Below are 20,090 nucleotides of genomic sequence, written 5' to 3'. Positions count from 1 at the left end.
GTTGTCGTTGTTTTATTTTCCTAACCCTGGAACGCTGCAGTGTACTGGCCCTTTAAGACGCTAGCCTGTAGAGTCACGTGTCAGGTGTCATGTGATATAAGTATTATCAGAGACTGTTTGCTTTGTGCGTTCTGGGTGTTGCAGGCTGTCACTACCACATCAAACGGTACATGTATGTGACCCTTCAGACGAGGTAAGAGGATGATTTCCGTTTCGTATGTTGATTTAAAACAAAGAAAAGAAAAGAGAACATCCGCTTAACTTCATTTAAACCAGCTAGCTTTGTTTTTAGCTGCATAGCCTGCTACGCTAACTTGTATTTTTATTATAAAAGCTAGCGTTAGAAAGCTCTCTCCTTTCAGCTGGTATTTTTTATAAGTTCCAGGTTATTTTTCTTAAACGTTGTCACTCCTTTCCCCCCCTGTAGTATAATGCAGTATTTCCTAAAAGCATAACATCGACTGACAGTGTACTGTTGTTTTTCAGGAGTATGCAGAAAAGTGCCCAGTGCTGATAACGATTAAACTCTTTCTACCTGCTCTCGGGATTCCTGCTAATCATGGTAAATGTTTTATTTCGTATATATTGCTTAAGTATTGGATTTGTAAAGGTTTAGTTTGTATATTTAAGAAAAAATAAATAAAAAGTGGGTGGAAAGCGACTAAACCCCATCTCCGAGCTTTACCATATATTGACTGCAAAACTCGAATTGGAGGCTGGCTTGACACCAGTATATATTGACATATGGCTGCACAGGTGAAGTTTAGCAGTCTTTCACGTTATGAATTGTTGCAGTTGTTCTTTTAAAGTCGTTGACAGTAATGTTTATCTTTATTGAAATGTGAGCTTAACGTGTGTTTACAAAGAAACTAGACCTTCCATTATTGCCCTGTTGGTGCAGCCTTTTCTTATCTATTTTCATTTGCTATGTACCAGATCTGTTTGTCTTTTAGTTTATTTTGCCCTCCCACGTTAGATTTAAATGGGTGTCGTGGCGTTGCACTTTAGCATCGTGTCGAACTTCTTAAGTATGTCTGTGTAGGTTCCCACTTATCTGGGTCATGGTAGTCTTTAGATCTGGAATATAAGGCAGCTGGACTTCATAAGGTTTTGAAGATATTTTACTTGTCATCCAAGAGGCTTCTTCAGTTTTAGAGAGGGAATGCTGTCCTTTCACACCTTGTCTCAGGTGACTGACATCATGCTGGGCTGGAGCAATGCCTGAGGTTTTACTTGTCTGCTCAGGTGACAGGATTGACCTGCACAAACACTTTGGGTCACTACTCCCAAATGACCTGGGACAGTTTTTCTAAACCCAAAAAAAACTGGGTAGAAATTTTAAGACTGAGCCACTATATGAGCCATCATGACTCCTTTCTAGTTTGTAGCCAGTGTGACGATTTGGTAAAAGTTAGAATCTGGCAGATGAAACTAAAGTGGATTACCTGTTTGAATTTACTTTAATGGTCTCTACTCTTGAACTAAATGCCATGAACAGCACATCAGTCAGAGCTGAAAGATCTTATGAACTGATCAGATCATTTCAGCAGCACGTTACTTATAGATCTGCTCTCTGATTAAGACAGTGGATCTGTATATGACAGTAATTAACATAAGACAGGAAATTTATCAAATGTCAGCATCCTGAGCAGTCTCTAATCTTTCATCTTCCCCTCATGTTTGCTTTTTTTTTTTCTCTCTCTGTCTCTACATCTTCTCGATCTCTGAGATTATTGCACATTAATATTTTATTGTTGGACAGTCTCTCTAATTGGAGATCGGGCTGAGAGACAAACTGCACAGAAACAGTTTGTGTTTTGCGCATTTTGAAACATTGCATTTTAATTCTTGCGCCCCTTTTTTTGCAGTACTAGTAGCTACTTAAGAGTACTGGGACTATAGGATCTTTGAAATTGAACATGTCTCTATTACAAACCAGGTGTCTTACTTAGGTTACAGAAAAGAGAAGGAAACGAATAAATAGAAACCTGTGAAATGCAATGATGTAAAATCTTTAAATAATAGAATGCAATGATTCTAGTAGAACAGGAGCTCATGAAGCTAAATGAGTATTGAGGTGTATAAAATTTGAAAGGTTGCATTTGCCTGTGCTCATGGCAGTGGAGCTGAATGCCATCAGTAATAGATATGGACGCTTTCCAAAGAGTGAGAAGTGCAAAAAACCACCCCAACGCTAACCTAGTACAAAAATATGAAAGTGAAAATTGACGTTCTGAGCAGACTCATAACGCTATTTTAAACATGTTGCATGTGTTCAGTTTGAACATCCCTTTTTCATTCTCGGTACAGAATCTGCAAAAGATGAGAAGTCCTTAACTACAGCAAAATGTATTTGTTGGAACTTGGTCTCAAGTGACAGAGCTGTAAAAGCAAGCTTCATTTTCATATTTGGGCAGTTTCAGGCGTCATCTTTGAATTGAACTGTAATTAGATGTAAAATGAGGAGTTCTATAAGACTAAGCTTTTATAAAAGTTAAAGTTTATGTTTGGACTACTTGAAGGCTTCTTGTTAACAAAATTAAATTCCAAGAGGCTGCATGAGGCAAACTTTTCACTTGTATTAAAATTAAAGCATCTCCATAAACTGCAGCTGTCTGCCCTGAGTTTAAAACCCCTGCCACAGATGCTACTGCTTGCCGTCTACAGTGCATACTGTTATTAAATTATATTTGAGGAAATATTTGTGGTTTCAGCCCAGAATTGCCACCTTGTCAGAAGCATCCAGACTTTTAGGAGACATTTCGGAGTGTTTTGTGTTTTCTCGTGATTTCCTCTTAACCTGTGCTTTAGCAGTGTGTATCATCAAAGTGGTATTAATAATCTGTTTTCATTCCTGATGCTCATTTGAGGGAAAAACGAAGACAAACAAGATGAACAAGAGCTCTTCCAGGAACGGTGATGCCATTTTTCTGAAGACTTAATTGGTCTGTAGGTGGCGATTTCTTACCTGTTCTCTAATGTGGAATCTAACCGGCACTGGAACAGATAATAACATCATGGCTATGTACTCCAGGAAGAAGTGAACCACCTTCATAACATGGAAAACTTTTTATTTATTTATTTCCATCCAGCCTGTTAAATGTATAGGAATTAAAATGTTATCACAAACTTGTGACATGAGCCAGCAGGAACGTCCAATGAGTTTAGTTTTTCTGGGACAAAAAGTCACTGCTGTATCACAACAGTCCAGAGGAAAATCAGTCTTAAATTAGCATTAAATCTTTTTTTCATTACATATTCAGCAGTCGGTTAAGTCTGTTATTCTGTTCTTTCTGCTTGAGTTAAAAGGCCGTTAATGATGCTAGCGGCCAACTAAAAATAATAGACATGAGTCACTTTCAGTCTGAGTTTTTGCAAAAGCCAATAATTGAATCTTGAACTCGTGACTTGCCATTTATAGTGCTGCTGTTTAGGACATAAAGTGGTTATGATATGAAGGGACCGTCAATCTCAGAAGGATCTGGGTTTGTTTAGTGGCGAAATCCAGTTTCAGTTGAAATTCTTTTGCAGCTGCTAAACATACTTGTCTTTGTTTCCCTCCTCCTCACTCACAGCCAGAATAAAACCCAGAAATCCCCATAAGGTTTTGTATTAATCGCTCACAGCCCTGTCCTCTGTTCCCTGTGTTCAGGCTCTGCAGATGGGGTTCTTGTGTTTGGCCCTGCTGGGTCTGAGCTCGGCGCTGGTCTGTCCCAATGGACACACATGTCAGAACAAGAACACCTGCTGCAAGAATACTGAGGGGGGATACGGATGCTGCCCGCTACCACGTGTGAGTTACCCGTCACTGTTGTGTCTGACCTAGGATATTAATCAAGTACACTATCGTGCTTCTATAAGTTAAGACGAGGGTAGCAGCCAGGTACTGCTAACCAAATGCACTTGATTCATCGATCATCAGTGAGTGTGAGCGACCCGTATAAGAGTTTGCTGGTCTAAAGCATTTGTGTGTTTAACACAGTGCTGAAGAGGGAAGATGCCAGTAATGATCTCAGAGGAGCAGTTGTTGCTGCCCATCAATCTAAGGGAGGGTTAGAAAGCTGTTTCCAGTCAGTCTGAAGTCTGTCATTCTACATAAGTGGAAAACATTGGATACAGTTGCCAGTCTTCCCAGGAGTTCAGGTCCCGGCACATTTACCATGAGATCAGACTGTCCAGTGCTTAAACTGAAAAAACCAAGATCTGCATCTCACACTCTACATGCCTCAGCGTGTTAAAGTTTGTGATGCACAATTTACAAAAAAAGAAACTAAACAAAAAAAAAAAGAAACGGGTATGACTTGTTTACAAGTGTCAGGAAAAAGTGCCTTGTCATGGCAGCACAGCTTAGGTTTGCAGAGTTGCATGTGAATATTCCACAAGAGTTGCAGAACAATGTTTGTTTGGCACTGTATAAATAACGTTTGATGTAATCTGTCCAAATGACAAAAGCACCTCAATGCACTTTATATTATATGATAAAGACCCTACAAGGATTCAAAGAAACCCCCAAAATTGGATGACCCTGATGAACAAGCACTTGGCAACGGTGAGAAAGAAAACTCCGTTTGAACAGGAAAGAAACTCCTGGAATCAGGCTCAGGGAGGGGCAGCAATCTGCCACGACCGGTCGGGTGTAAGGGGAGGAAGACGTGACAAAAGATGCTCTGTGGAAGAAAGCCTGAGATTATTAATAACATCATCAACAATCATGGGACGTGCCCAGCAGCCTAGGCCTGTTGCAGCATAAATAAGGGAGGGTTCAGGGTCACATGTTCCAGCCCCAAGTACATGCTTTATCAACTCTAATCTTAAAACGTCATTCCAAATGTCAGCACAGTGGTGGAGAGCTGAGGGTTTGTTTCACAGCCACAGCGTTGTACTCTAGAGTCAAATGGTCAACGCGTGGTCCAAACTGGATCATGCACCAGCACAATGATTGTAAGCACAGCAGCAAATCTACAACAGAATGGGGGGGGGGGGGGGAGAAAAGACTGAAGTTATTGCAGTGGTAAGTCAAGCTGCAGACCTCAACCCAACAGAAATATAGTCAGGACCTTCAGAGAGCTGTGCACAAATCAATGCCACATGCTTCAAGGATCAGTAGCAACACTGCAAAGAGTGGGGAAAATTCCTCCACTGCAAAGTCCAAGCCTCATGGTCATGTAGAAAAGAATTACTTTAAGTTGTCTGTAGCGATCTGCTGAGTCACGGCTTGTACTTGGTTTTTCACATGACGGCAGAGGGTCCTGTGAAAATTAACTTTCTCATGACTATGAAGACTACTTAATGCGGAAAAGAGTATTTTTATCCATTTAAAACAGTCATTAGAGGGCCTTCAATGGCGCAGTAGGCGGGGTCACATGGCAGTTTTACCCACAGACACCACTCTGGCTTGTTCTGCCACAGTAAATGAGTAAAACTGGAAACCTGCAGCATGTGAGCTGTAGAGTACAATTTTCCTAGAAGCTAGCTGTGAATAAGGCAAGCGCTCAAACTTGGGCCGTTTCTCAGCCATAAAGCGCTCTCACTGAGAACGGCGTGTCCGTTGTACTGATCGGGGATGACACGGGGTTTTATTTCCCTCTGTGCAGGGGCGTCTTCCTTCTGACGGTGTTTTAATTTTGAGAGCTTGTTCATATTGCTCACACGCTGAAGGGGAGTTCTTTTAAAAATATAGTATTAGAAAGTTTAATAGAGCAAAACAGTCAACATACAGTTTCATAGAATGACCTTGAACATTATGCATATTATTGACAGTATATGTTATGTGACTTTTGTACAAGAGTTGCAGGATATTTTGTACTATAAACTAATAAAACTCAGTATTTATGTTCTGCTTGGGAAAAATAGTACTGTAAAATAAAATGTCAGTTTGCTGTCACTTCAAATAGATTTAAAATTTTAAAAGTTTCCTCTCAGTGAACCTGTTTCTCTTACACTCTGTTTGAATCCCTCTGTAGGCAGAGTGCTGTTCAGACCACCTCCACTGCTGTTACGAGGACACGCTGTGTGATTTGGTCCATGAGAAATGCGTCAATAAAACAGTTTCCCTGCCGTGGATGACACGACTCCCGACCCAGCCTCAGGTGAAGGGGGTGGGGCAAAGCTTAGCTTCTGTCTTTAGACATCTTAACGTTGATTACCCCACCAACAACCATGGAAAGATTATCTTAAAGGAATCTCCAGTGAACCAAGCTCAGTTTTGTTATCTGGATACGTTTGCTCAGTTGGTGTTATTTGTTAAAATAATGGAATTGTCTTATCTGCTTTGTACGTTTCTCCCACTCCAAAAACAAATGACGTAAAAGAACAACACTCATGGGTAAATAAGGTGTTTGAAGAGGTGCGGGGAATGTTTTTGAAATGTGCAGAGTATTGAGAGGCGCAATAGTGTTGGTTTCACGATGGCACTACAAGCACAGATGCTTCGACCTCCCCCCACACAGGCTACCTGATCTCTCTTGGTGCAGCGCCAAGATGTTTCCACGGACTTAATCTCTCCAGCAGTTGTTTGTTCTCTTGTCTTGCAAGGAAAATCAATATTTTATATATGTATACTACGCTGTGGCTGGAGTGATTTTCAGTGTGTTTTAATTGATTATTGATTCCTTGAACTGTTCATATTTGAGTGTTTTTAAACCTTTTTGTTTATTCGACCATGTGGCGTCCTTGCATTTGTATGCGTTGGCTGTGATGTGATTGCTTCAGCTCGAGGAGACGGTGAAGGCAGTCGTTTGTCCGGACCAGGTGTCAGAGTGTCCGGATGACACGACTTGCTGCCAGCTTCCTGACAGCTCCTGGGGCTGCTGCCCCTTAGCCAAGGTGACACACATAAGCACAAACGCCATCTCTTTGCCTAAAATCACTGACTCCACACAAGCCCCAGGTTTCTCACACCAAAAAATGATCAGCTGTTTCTTGCATGAGTTCTTGACAGGCTGCCTATGAAAGTTTGTAGCTGTTTAAAATGAAATGTGATGTATTTCTTCACCAACACTGTATGTTTAATATGCACTTCAGTTTGCCTCAAGTTTCACACACACATTCAGATGGTTTCAGACCATGTTTATAGATGATGTAAAGGATGCACAGGCTTAGAAAATGCAACAGCTTTAAGAATCTTCAAGTTTATTTGCAACCCTTCTACTACCACAAATTCCTGACACTTCATTTAGTGATGAGTCTGTTTTAAGTTCTTAGCCTGATCATTCATTTTATATTAAAAAAACAAAACAAAAGTGTCATTGGACTTGTGGTCTACTGTGGTTGTCTGTGTTGCGTCTATTTGCCAATGTCTTCAATCATGTTGCCTCAGCACTCATTGAGGGGTGGTTGTGTGGTTCTGAAGTTGCTTCATGAACAAATTGGCTGGCAACACAGAATGACACTGCACGTCTGCCACAGACTGCACATTTTCTGAAGTCAAAATTAGTGAGTCTGACCTTTTGCTGAGTCACTTATAGCTGCTGATTTCAGCACTCTGCAGCTGCCAGCAAAGGCAAAGAGGGGAGAACTTGATCGATCCTGAAAGCAGCTAAAACTATAGAAATGTCAGAATCTAAAGTAAGTGTTAAAATGTCAGACACTTAGGACTTGATTTAGACACACCAAAAATGAAAACTTTATACATTTCAGCTTTTTCATATTCTGATAATGGCTAATATTGTGTGAATATAAGTCTTATAATCTCTGTATACTCCTGGTGGAAAATAAAATAAAAATGTCTGTTCAGAGTGAAATGACCAGTTTTAGACATTCATTTGCTTCCAATGAAACACTTTGAATTTCTTCAGTATTTAAAACTCATTGAAGCTGCAGCATTTCCTTGGAATCAGATGGTGTTTGTTGGCTGCACATTCAGCAATCAGTGCTCATTTGCTTTAATAGAAAGGCACATCTGCCTGTTTTATTCAAACTACTCTATATACTGAATTTAAATGTCTCACATGCATCAATTGTTCATTTTTCATGTCCCAGTTGTATATCTATAGTGCTGGTGTGCTTCACGATCCCGTGATCTTCTCTCTGCAGGCGGTGTGTTGTGACGATAGGCGCCACTGCTGCCCTGAGGCAACGAAGTGTGATATCGCTCACTTGCGGTGCGTCTCTGCCTCGCTGGAGTCTTTCCCTCTGCTGGCCAAACTACCTGCTAGAAGGAGAGGGAATAACCCAGGTGGGGATTACATCATATAAATAAACAGTGAAATGTGATGATCATGTATTCACTTACAACGTTTCTAAATTTATATGCAGATGATACTGTAGTGTTAACAGAAGACTGCGTTTCTTTTCAGGTCTTACTACTTTTGTAGCTTCCATTGGCAGTTCAATATCGTGCCCTGATGGGAAACTCAGCTGCCCGAACGCTTTCACATGCTGTCTGCTACCCAGCGGAGAGTACGGCTGCTGCCCATACCCAAAGGTGCATATAAATGCTGTAGATGTAGTACAAGTGATTTGAATTAAAGTATTCCAACAGTTTCCAGTGTTTTTCATCTTTTTATGTTGCTGAATTAAAGCTGTTTGATTCTTACTGTACTGATTGGAGGAAAACATTGACACGAGGGTTCCTAATAAGGCTAAAACATCCTGTGTTTGAATCTCATGCAGGCCACATGCTGTGAGGATCACCTTCACTGTTGCCCTGCCAACATGGAGTGTGACCTGAAGCATTCACGGTGTAGGCATGGCGAGACCGTCATGCCCCTGATGAAGAAGATCCCTGCTGTAGCCAGTGACAGTAAGTCTTATCTTCAAATTAAAAAACAAACATTGAATAGGATTTTATTGATGGATCAGTGTCACTCCTGTCATCCCCTCAGTCAGTTGTCCAGACAAGAAGTCATTTTGTCCTGATCACACCACATGCTGCAAGATGATCAACGACACCTACGGCTGCTGCCCGATGCCCAGTGTAAGTAGTACGAAGTCACTGAGCGATGGGGTCAGTTTAGAGGAACAGAAAGTTGCAGAGAGACAGACTCTTACTATCTAAAGGTCATTGTGAAGCTTTTTAATATTTTATCAGGTGTTTAGTCTCTTTAGATATCAAATAAGTGGCATATTTAACAAACTGAAGGCTGCTTTTGCTCAAATGTAATGAGTCCCTGTTGGAATTTCCTTTCATTTATGAATTTGAAATACTTATGGAGAGTTGATTCAAAGTGTTAAGACTTCCTTTTGGTAGTTTTTCCTCTGAAACTCAATACGAGGTTGAAAGAAATGCTACAACGTTGCAATGAATGAAGTAATCATTAGACTGAAAAACCAGAATAAGCTGCACAGTGCTTCAAAATGAATGGATAATTAGCCAAAAACACTGCAAAATCAAGGCAGGGATATTCTTCAGTGTACGTCCTTCACCTGAGCTCTGCTCAATAGCTTTTCAGTTACTGAAAGCACAAAGACTCATAAATGAAGGTAGTTGCAGTAAAGGCCCAGGAGAGCAGCTCGGGGGAGGAAATGCAGTATTTGATGAGGTTGAGTTCTCACTTTCACACAATCATTGATTGCAAAGATTTGCTTCTTCTTTCAGGCCATCTGTTGTTCAGATCGCATCCACTGCTGCCCTGCAGGCTCAGAGTGCGACTTGTACCACAGGACCTGTGAGTCTACCCAGAGAAACCCCACCATGACACTGGCAGAAGCTGCAACCGAGCTCCTTAAAGTCCAGAGAAAAGGTGAGTGAGACGGCCATCGTCACATCTTCTGTGATCAAACTCTAAATATTTAATGTGTTTCAGAGAAAAACATGTTTTAATACAAATGTTTTATTAATATCTTCAGTAATGTTGCCTTAGTCTGTTTTTGACTGAAATTCGTCAACTTTAACGTTTTGAGTGGAGTGGGAAGAAGCTTTTCTCCATCTGTTTTCATCTTGTCAGTGATTGGGTTTCTTTGTGCCAAAATTTGACAAGGAGGAAGAAGAATGTGTGAAATGTATATCTGGTTGTGCTGCATTGTGGGTTTTTTATTTTTCCCTCAAAACGTTTCATTGAGTCAAGCAGTGTTACAGGAATCTAAAAATGTTAGCAGCTGTGGTGGTGATTTTTATTGTTCTGCAGACCTTTCAGTCCATTCCATCCCCTGCAACGACTCTGTGGCCTGTGCTGACGGAAGCACCTGCTGTAAAACACTGAAAGGAGACTGGGCCTGCTGTCCGTTACCACAGGTACACTTTTCCTTTAATGACCTGTTCTCCTCTCCGACAGGCACTCTGTAACTCAACTCGTGTTTATTAATGGACAATAACTCACATGAGTAGAGCTTATTAACGGGCTCTCCTTTAGGTAATGTAGTAGTTCATTTGCAGACTCTAAGTCTGGGTTGTTCCTCATCCCTGCAGGCTGTGTGCTGTGAGGACCACCTGCACTGCTGCCCCCACGGCACAGTTTGTAACCTGAAAAGCTCCACGTGCGACGACTCCACAGGTAACGCCGTGACTCCCATGCTTGGACACGTGCCGGTATTTCCTTTACTGGAAGACAGTAACAACAGGTGCGACAAATCAACGACATGTCCTGGGAAATCCACCTGCTGCAAGACTGCGAGTGGCAGTTGGGCCTGCTGTCCGCTGCGTCAGGTAATCCAGGGGCTGAAGTGAGGACTGCTTTCTTCTGTCCTGTCTCTAGTATTCAAAATGCTGAGCTCACGAAAATCCTGTAACCACAAGTACATCAGGCTCAAACCATCAAGAGAGAACTGAGCCAGATGTTTCTGAGGGCAAACTCATGCTGATGTGAGTGGGCGAACAGTGGCGCGGGTCAGCGGGTGAGCTAGTAACAATGGGCTAATTCGTAAACAAACATGATGCCAATTTATTTCAAAGACTCACAAAGAGCAAATTAGTGTGTGTTAAACAAGCAGACTCGATGAGGGAGCGGGTACCGATCACCGCCTTTGGAAAGACGTGCTAAATTAATGCTGCCCAGGACGCTCACACAGGAGATTTATGATCTTAAGAGTTTACATTTGTAAATTTAAAAAAAAAATAAAAATAAAAAAAAGTAATTGTCTTACATGGCTTGCTAGTAGTTCGGTGTAACACTCCTCTGGTCTGTATTGTGTGTACCCGCAGGCTGTTTGCTGTGATGATCACATCCATTGCTGCCCTCACAGCAAAGTCTGCAACCTGGCAGCCGAAACTTGCGATGACCCTCTGGGCTTCTCTCCGCCCGTCTCCTGGCTGACAAAGGTAGCAGCTCTGACCTTGGAGGTGGAGGATGAGAAATGCGATGAGAAGACCAGATGTCCGTGGGGCTCCACCTGCTGTAAAATGAACTCCGGACAGTGGGCCTGCTGCCCTTTACCACAGGTCAGCATCTCCTTTCTGCCTCCTGATCATATGTGCTGGCCAGATTTAACTTTGATGTGCAAATAGCCAAGGGTTTGTTTGTTCTTGGTGTCAGCTGTGGTTATTTCTGACATCCAGTTCTAATATTTCTTACTGATACTTGAATTATTTTTATCCACAGCACATTCAAACACAACAGAAATTGTACAGAGCCTTTGTAATTTGTATTTCTCTTTTTTTGCCTGGCATCATCTCCTAATTCCTGTGTGATCCCAGGAGTGCTTTCATGGTGCATAAGTGGCTCATCTGTAGGTCACGACCTATTTCTGGGTGGTTATTTGTTTACAGTAGTAGTAGATGATTTGACCAGTATTTCAGGAAGTGGGCTTGTAGATTCCAGCTTCCAGGTCTTGAAAGTTCACACTCATCTGTTAAGCCCTATTTGCACAGGATTAGTAGTACCAGGGGACCTTATGTGATTTAGACACATGCACGCCCCTCCTAATCCTGAATTAAATTCATTAGAGGTCCCCAGGTAATCCTAGATCCAATGTGAACAGTGATTACAGTCCAGCTTAAGACGTGTGATGGTTAGAAAATGTCAATCAAACCCAAGTCTGAGGATGGAAAATAAGAAGTCAGCTGTGGCTCTGAGTGCATTTCAGTAAAGTCTCATTCACAGTAGTTTAAACACAAAATGGAACGGGACAGCAGCCTGCTTGTAACTCAGGGAAACTTCATTTGAATATGTATTGAATCTTTATTTGGTCTGTAACTGTTGGCAATTAGATGCGTTGACCAGCATGAAAAATGCTCAACCTTTGGACGACAACCCGGCCATAAGCTGACTACATGGGCTGACCTTCCAATAGGCAACTGGTCTCAGTTGAAGGCTGACCACATCTCATCTTTGTTTCTTCACAGGAATCAACTTAACTGGTTAACAGCCAGTTGTTTTGTTGTTAATCCATAAAAATGGGATGTTGCCAAGCGCTACATTGTAACGTTGCAGTTAAGTTTCCATCCTGCAGCAACTTTGTTTTTAAGGGTTGTGTTTTTTTTTTGTTTTTTCTTTCTTCTCCTCTTCTGAGTGCAATTGTCTGCATGACCCCCATTCAGTCACATGGCAGCTGACCGGGTGATCAGGCATGGGCCCGTCCTCAAAGTGGCTGTTCCAGTGACTTCATTGCACACAGTTTCAGTAATTTTCGTCAACCTATGCTCTCAACCTTGTTCTCCCTCATGTGACTGTAGAGATTTTCTGTACTTCTTCTACTTTGAGACAGCTAGTATACCCTGAGTGGATTTTTTCAGAGGTAAAGACAAACTGATCGAAATTCAAAAGTCTGAATTTAAATGTATAGATGTGTTAAATCATCCAAAATACTCCTTCTCTTTTGGGAAGATGTAACAGGAAACACTGAGATTTACACCTGGAACCAGTGGTTTAACAACAGAACTCTTAATAGTAGACAATTAGTTGGTGTTTTGAAGCTGACTAGAGGTGGATCATATGGTGTCAAATAAAATGAGGATAACTTTTCAGCTGTTTCATCAACAGAAGAGCAGCCTGTGATGTTTTGAAGGATTTCAGTCTGTGATGTAGAACTCGTTCCTTGTTTCGTTCCAGGCTGTGTGCTGCAACGATCACGAGCACTGCTGCCCCAAAGGCTACAAGTGCAATGTGGCAGAGGGCACCTGTGACAAACCCGGTGGCCTCAGTGTGGCCTGGCTGCAGAAGAGCCCAGCCCTGCAGGAGGAGCTCGGCCAGACTGTTTCCCATCCAACTCAGAACATGTGCGACGCCCAGACCAGCTGTCCCAGAGACACGACCTGCTGCTTCATGGAAAAGGAACACAAATGGGGCTGCTGCCCTCTGCCGAACGTGAGTTTAACCCCTCCCTTCTTAAATTATTAATTCTTTTTAAACGGGAGAGTGTCAGTTACCCGTGTTGCCCGTCAGGCTGTCTGCTGCAAAGATGGAAACCATTGCTGCCCCAGCGGACACACCTGTGAGCCCCACCACTTCTCCTGCTCCAGAGGTTCCCATGTTATACCGTGGTTCGCCAAAGTGAGCGCTGTAACAGAGCCGGGCGCCGTGATCGACGTTAAATGTGACAACAAGAGCAGCTGCGCTTCAGGGACGACCTGCTGTAAGCTGAAGACCGGAAAGTGGGGCTGCTGCCCGCTGTTCAAGGTTTGTGCATCAGTGATGTTCAGACTGTCATTAAATCCTCGAGTTTTCCACAAAGGTGCTCATTTGATAAGATCACAAACTGATCTGTGACATTTCTGCAGTGTCTTGCTGATGTAGACTATCATTTGGTTTCACAACAGACTAAAATGAATCAGACAGCAGTTTCAAAAGTGATGTAAAACCGGCTTTCTTTCCTGTTTAAACAAATTTGGTGCTTACAGCAGGAAATACATTTGCCATTTAGACCATATTTTTGGAGTGTTCAATAGTATATAAGGAAAAGCTTAATAGGAATCACTGAAATGCTTCACTCGTGGCTGTAACATGTTAATATCTGGCATCGTGGTCTCTGCTCAGGCTGTTTGCTGCACTGACCACGAGCACTGCTGCCCTCAGGGCTACACCTGCAACATGCAGACAGGAACATGCGAGAAGAAACAACACTACCACCACCTCAGCACCATCCCTCAGATCGAAGTGCTACAGTCTGTGAAGGAAGCAGAGGAGGATGTGGCGTGTGATGGCAGGGGCGAGTTTCGCTGCTCCAAACGAGACACCTGCTGTAAGATCTCCGCCACGGAGTGGAGCTGCTGCCCCTCCCCCAGGGTACGTTCACCTGTCAGTCCCTCCCACTCATTTACATTTGAAGTCATTCTTCCAGCAGTGACTTTGGATGGTCCTTGTTCTAGGCTCGATTTTGGAATGTTTATGTTAAAACTTAGCAGGTATACTGTATGTTGCTGTGCTGCTACTCATCTTTGATTATCGACTTTTATTGTTGCTGAATTCATTCAGCTCATATGTTTGTTTAGAATAAAAGAAGTTTGAGCCTTGCCGATTGATTCGGTGCTGAACACGCTGTGTCTGTTCTCAGGCCGTCTGCTGCTTTGACTCGAAGCACTGCTGTCCTGCCGGGTACTCGTGCGACCTCAAGGCCGGAGGCTGCACCTTGCAGACCCAGCTGACCTGGGACTCGTGGTTTGGGGACCGAAAGAGAGACACTGTCCCCCACGGACTCTAATCCACTGAAGTGCAATGATGATCTCAATCTTTCCGTTATGTCATCTACTAGTGTTGTCTGTGGACAAGAAGGGCTTCTTCCTGTTTCATTTCGTGGAGGTGCATTCACTGAGTTTTTTGCACTCTTGCGTATTTTTGAGTTTTGTGTGGTTGGGGGGGATTTGGTCCACATATGCAGGAAAAACATTTGTTTAATTGCTTTTTACCATTGAAGGAATTTTAGTGAAGTTGAAGTAGTTTTCAAGGGGGAAGCAGGTGAAACCTAGCCTGGATTCTGGTTGAAAATATTTATTGCACTCCTTCAGAGCCACTCCACATCTAGGTTCCAGGACAGCTTTACAGTGCGTCCGTTTCAACCTGCGGTGTTATCTGTTAATGTCAGATCTGAAGTTTTCTTATAGGTAACAAACCCCATTTCAAAATAAACTTCAGTGAATTCGTCTCTTTTGAAAGTCGATTGTTTCTGCTGATTTTTTATTTTTTATTTTTTTCCTTCTTCTTCAGACACAGCAGCTTAGCATGAGTGAACTTAAAATAATGAACCCATACAGGAAGCTTGACGCCTGCTCTCAGTTCATTCTGTCTGAAATTGGCTGCTTCACTCCTTTAGCTCTACGTGTCTTCTGATTGGCTGCCCAAAACTTTAAACAACAGGTGGGTGCAGCGGGCGGAGAATGCACTCTTCAACCTTTAAGATAGAGGAGCATGTTTTTGTACCAAGGTTGGCAGTTCCTTTGAGTTTGTGTAACAAATCTTATGCATATTTTGATGACATTTGTTGATACTTTCATGAAAGAAACTCCCTGATCATTAGTGTTTAAACATGAGTGCACAGAGCTGGTCTACTCTCTGGAAGAGAATCATGAATGTACAAACTGCCTTTTTGTGAGCAACATTTCCTAAATAATCTGACTTTAACCACGTGTCTTCTCTAAAAGGCAGTTTTTGTTAAGTCAGCAGAACTGTATCATCTTTCCTGATAGTTTATTCATTAAAATAGCAAAACCACAAATTAACCACTTTAACAGTGGAAAAACCGCAAATCTGGACAAACTAACAGGTAGCCTTTGGAATTGTTTCCAGTGTTTCTGAATTTATTGATGCAGCTGTTAATTTGACTGTTTCAGGCTTAGAGGATGAAGTCGAGCTGCTGTGATTGTGGGCACATTTACTTTATGGTAAAGTGGTTTTGGTGTCTGGAGACTCGATGTTTCACTGACTCTTAAGAGTTTTAAAAAAGAAAACATCGTACAGCAGACTGTCAAACATTTATTGTTGTACATACAAACTGAAATGTAGGCGTCTGTAAAGGTGCGAGGGAAAAGTTTAGACATTTCACTTCCAGAAACGAAGGATTTATCGGAACGTTTCATGGCTGAGCCAGTTTTTAATCAGAGGTTTTCATAACCATTTCACGCTTTCGCCACAACTTGGCTGCTTGTTGCTGTTTTAATGTTGCCGCCAACAAGCAGCAACATTAATAAAAAAAAAAAAAAAAAACATTTCTTTCCTCATTTGGAAGCTGACGGGACACGAACGAGCATCGAGCAGTTTGTGCCTTCTTCAGTAGGAGTTACTTGTATCCTTTGGAAAGTCTTTTGTTTTGTGCAGTTGTAACATTGATTTGCATCTTTGTCTTCATGGAAACGTAACACAGGCGCTCAGGAGAATCTTTTGGAGTTATTTGTGAATTGAGACTTGGTCAGTGTCACAGTTGGTAAGATGTTTGAGTTTGTAGATTCAGGAGTTCCTAAAAAGCTGAACGATCTCTTAAACTTAAGTAATTTCAATGACTTTTAAATAACTGTCATGTAAAGTGGTTTACAGATTGGCTCAATCTGAAAATAAAAGTTCATTTCGCTGATTTCCTTTGCTTGTTTGTGGTGTTGTTTTGTTAAAATGTGTGCAGGTGTCACTCAAAATGAAGGAAACACTTAAACTGTGTTGTTTAACTCCAAATCAATCACACTTCTGTGAAATCAAACTGTCCACTTGGGAAGCAACACTGACAATCAATTTCACATGTTCTGCAAATGGAACAGACAACAGGTGGAAATGATGGGCAATCCCCAGTAAAGGAGTGGTTCTGCAGGTGGTGACCAGACCACTTCTCAGTACTTGTGCTTTCTGGCTGATGTTTTGGTCACTTTTGACTGCTGGCAGTGATTTCACTCTAGTGGTAGCATGAGACGGAGTCTACAACCCACACAAGTGGCTCAGGTAGCACAGCTCATCCAGGATGGCACATCAATCTGGGGTGTGGTAAAAAGGTTTGCGGTGTCTGTCAGCGTAGTGTCCAGAGCATGGAGGTGCTACCAGGAAACAGGCCAGTGCATCAGGAGATGTGGAGGATGCTGTAGGAGGGCAATAACAGAGCAGTAGGACCACTACCTCTGCCTTTGTGCAAGGAGCACTGCCAGAGCCCTGCAAAATGACCTCCAGCACGCCACGAATGTGCATGTGTCTGCTCAAACAGTCAGAAACTGACTCCATGAGGGCCCTACGTCCACAGGTGGGGGTTTTGCTTACAGCCCAACACGTAGCAGCATGTTTGGCATTTGCTAGAGAACACCCTGATTAGCAACTTTGTCCATGGTGACCTGTGTTCTTCATAGATGAACTTTATCATATCTCTATCATAATATTTCAAGCTCAAATTTTTAATATAGAAAAATATTAATATGCACTTGTAATAAATGTTACAATATACCATAAAAGTACAATTGATTATCACAAAACAAGAAACGAAAGCAAAATCCCAAAGTAGAAACTAACATTTTCTGTGTATGTGTACATATTAAAAATGCAAACTTCTTAAAAAGGAAAAACACTCCAATTGGAAAACTAAAACAAATGCACAATAAAAGATTGTAGTTTGGGTTTTTTTTTTTTTTTTTTTGGTCAAAAATGACTTCCTTACTGATGATATTGGACACAACTGGAGAAACACTGCCAAAGTTGGGTTCGCATCTTAACCTTGTAAAGCTTTAACCATGAAATAATTGCTACAACATTCTGGCATTTAATTATTCTGGCGTGTTTACATAACCTTCAGACTTTATATACACCCATCATTTTTGTGCAGTTTATTGCTCACAGTAGCGCTGCATGGGTCTGACTGTATACAGCAGGTTTTTGAGGGGAAAAGGAAATCACACTGATGTAGAGGTCTCATTTTGACCTTCTGGAGATGCACAAACACAGAGGTTAGTGTCAATCAGCCCACTGGTCTCCTGTCTGCTCAGCATCTGCCCCCTGCGGGCCTGGAGAGACATGACAGCACATGCGTCAGACTGACTGCGTCACTTGTCTTTTCAGCCCAATAAAGCGTTCATTCTCAGCACAAAGATGGGTTCAGTACCTTCCAGTAGAAATACGGGACGATATTCTCCAACAGCAGAATCAGCGGCAGGACGACCACTGTGATGCTAAGATCTGATCAGACACATTCAGTCATCAGCAGTCCGACAATCGCTTCAACACACAGTTGATTGATTCACGCCCATGTTTGTATCTAAAATTTCACCAATTTCATTGAATACTGACCATCACAGCCCAACTACAGTTTGTCATTGTGCATTCAAAGAGCAGCGAGGGGAGTAACCTCCTCTGGATAGATTAATCAAGGTTTGTTGTTTGGCCACATTAACGGGAGACATGTTGCATCACGAAAGTGAAAATATAACCATGAATTTGCATCTTAGCAAAGACTGCTGGAACATAATGTGCACACTTCTATCATGGCCACCAGCCTATAAGGTACAGGAGCGCCTGCTTTTTATGCCAACAGGCTGCTCAGTTCCCACAAACTTTAAAGAAACGATACTGGTAGATTTCATATCTGTTCAGTTATTTAAAAATCAATATTTATTATCCATGACCTACTCCTACGTAATATTTTTAAACAAAATACAATATACGTTATAATTCCCTTAAAAGTAAACACTGCCCCAGCAGTGAGCTGTCTTGGAGAAAGTTTTGTGGTGTTTATGAATTTACTTGTCTGTGTTTTTGTTGTCTTCTCCGTCATGCTGTTTGCTTTTTCTCTTTACAAAAATGACATCTGGGTTTAGAAGAACACCTGTCAGCATTTCCTCACGTACACACAACATAGGTGTTAAACACACGTACTATCAGCACTGAAGTCATTGCTGATGTCACTAACGGGCTTACCTGAGCAGGTGAGATCCAGGGTATTGACAGAGGACGATGATGTTGCTCATTCTCTCAAAGCAAACGCAGACTGAACACAGTCATGTATGAGCTCCCACACAGTCCTGTCAGACACCCTTTTCTTTCCTAAAGAAATAGCAGAGCCACAGCCCAGATGTTTACAGAAAACAGCTGCTTGTCTCAGAGTCCAGCCAATACTGTGCACTGCTCTCCATTCTCCCATTCACCTCCACTGTGCCAGCACAGCGACTGGCTCCGCCCACCACCCTGACATCAGGGTCTGATTAGAAAGCAGAGTATCATTAGTAACGAAGTCAATGTACTTCTGCAAATAATAAGTTGAAAAAACTTTACTGCTCATTCTCTTCTGTGATTCATTTTTTCTTTAATTTGTTTATTTACCTGCTGAACTGTGTGTCCCTATAGGCTGGATGTCTGTGGAGAAAAGCAATGAATCCATCAGTATTAAGCAAGAACTTGACTGGGGCTCAGCCATAGACAGGGAAAAAATAAATTATTCCCAAAAAGTTGATTCTGTTCATCCGGACGTAACATTTTCAATGGGAGAAACGTTTCATCACTCATCCAAGTTCCTTTGCACAATAACTGAAGCCAGCCTACTGAATGAACAATGGGCTGTGAGGTCAGTTCCTTGATCATTAATGCAGTGCTATTACATGCACTTTAAATTGTTTCTGTTACAGAGTAAATAACAATGTTAATAAAGTTATTCTTTGTTTTAAGGTTTTTTTTGTTTTCTTTAATGTTAATAAGGATACAGTGTTGTGCAGAGATGTACTTATATTAACAATTTAGACAAATTATACTATTTATAGTTGCGGGGGAGAGTGGGGGATGCAAAATGTTTTCTTGTTCCTAAGGGGGGCGGAGCAGAAAATAATTGCGAAGCACTGCCCTAAAGTATCCAAATCATAGACTCATACCACCTCTCCATCAGTAAATTTGTCATTTTGCCACGTACTGTAAATCTAAATACTCTTGCTACGACGCTCCCGCATCATTTTAAGCTTCTCCTCACTTGCCATTCCTTCCTGTTCACCTCCATCCTCTTCCCTGCTTCAGTACATTCACTTTCGGTTCAACACATAAAATACTTCCACACATGACTCCGTTTACGCTCAGCCATTGTTGTGAGTGGGCACTAGTGATGTGTGGATCAATACTGAAATATCGATTCCTGTGATACCAGTTATTTATATTATCAGAATCAGAATCAGAATCAGAAAGGGTTTATTGCCAGATGTTGAGGAGGTTTACAACATTAGGAAATTGCTGCGGTGCTTCAGTGCAACATGCTGTCATAAAAATATAAAAATAAGAATAAGAATTAAAAGTGCTAAGTGGATAGATATATACATGATATATACATGAGTGCAGGTGGTG

The 20,090-nt window shown here is 41.8% G+C and overlaps 1 protein-coding gene and 1 long non-coding RNA gene across 3 annotated transcripts; one reads left to right on the top strand and one right to left on the bottom strand.

Moving 5' to 3' along the window:
* Nucleotides 1-68: 68 nt before the first annotated feature.
* Nucleotides 69-16,018, top strand: grnb (granulin b). Of its 2 annotated transcripts, none has more exons than XM_040014207.1 (17): nucleotides 69-193; nucleotides 487-562; nucleotides 3,653-3,793; nucleotides 5,964-6,089; nucleotides 6,712-6,825; nucleotides 8,035-8,176; nucleotides 8,298-8,425; nucleotides 8,614-8,743; nucleotides 8,826-8,917; nucleotides 9,539-9,683; nucleotides 10,068-10,174; nucleotides 10,349-10,585; nucleotides 11,081-11,317; nucleotides 12,927-13,181; nucleotides 13,260-13,493; nucleotides 13,890-14,099; nucleotides 14,368-16,018. In XM_040014207.1, exons 2-17 carry the CDS (start codon nucleotides 560-562, stop codon nucleotides 14,512-14,514), a joined length of 2,448 nt encoding a protein of 815 aa, XP_039870141.1. In that variant the 5' UTR covers nucleotides 69-193; nucleotides 487-559; the 3' UTR covers nucleotides 14,515-16,018. The 2 variants fall into 2 exon arrangements, with proteins under 2 accessions (XP_039870141.1, XP_039870140.1); XM_040014206.1 differs by having other exon boundaries at nucleotides 13,851-14,099.
* LOC120722989 lies at nucleotides 15,009-18,842 on the bottom strand. Its single transcript, XR_005693652.1, has 2 exons — nucleotides 17,875-18,842; nucleotides 15,009-17,776 (listed from the first exon to the last, which is right to left on the bottom strand). It is a non-coding gene; the product is annotated as an uncharacterized LOC120722989 (long non-coding RNA).
* Between the last annotated feature and the right edge of the window lie 1,248 nt (nucleotides 18,843-20,090).

Source organism: Simochromis diagramma, unplaced genomic scaffold, assembly GCF_900408965.1.
Source record: "Simochromis diagramma unplaced genomic scaffold, fSimDia1.1 OVJJ01000669.1, whole genome shotgun sequence".
In the NCBI taxonomy this organism is placed as follows: Eukaryota; Metazoa; Chordata; class Actinopteri; order Cichliformes; family Cichlidae; genus Simochromis; species Simochromis diagramma.
Note: the sequence above shows the minus strand (reverse complement) of the source record. Positions and strands in the feature narration are given on the sequence as shown.

Coding starts and splice junctions, on each gene's coding strand:
- grnb (XM_040014206.1), top strand. Junction 8,177..8,297: donor AAGGAGAGGGAATAACCCAG/GTGGGGATTACA, acceptor GTTTCTTTTCAG/GTCTTACTACTTTTGTAGCT. Junction 8,918..9,538: donor GCTGCTGCCCGATGCCCAGT/GTAAGTAGTACG, acceptor TTCTTCTTTCAG/GCCATCTGTTGTTCAGATCG.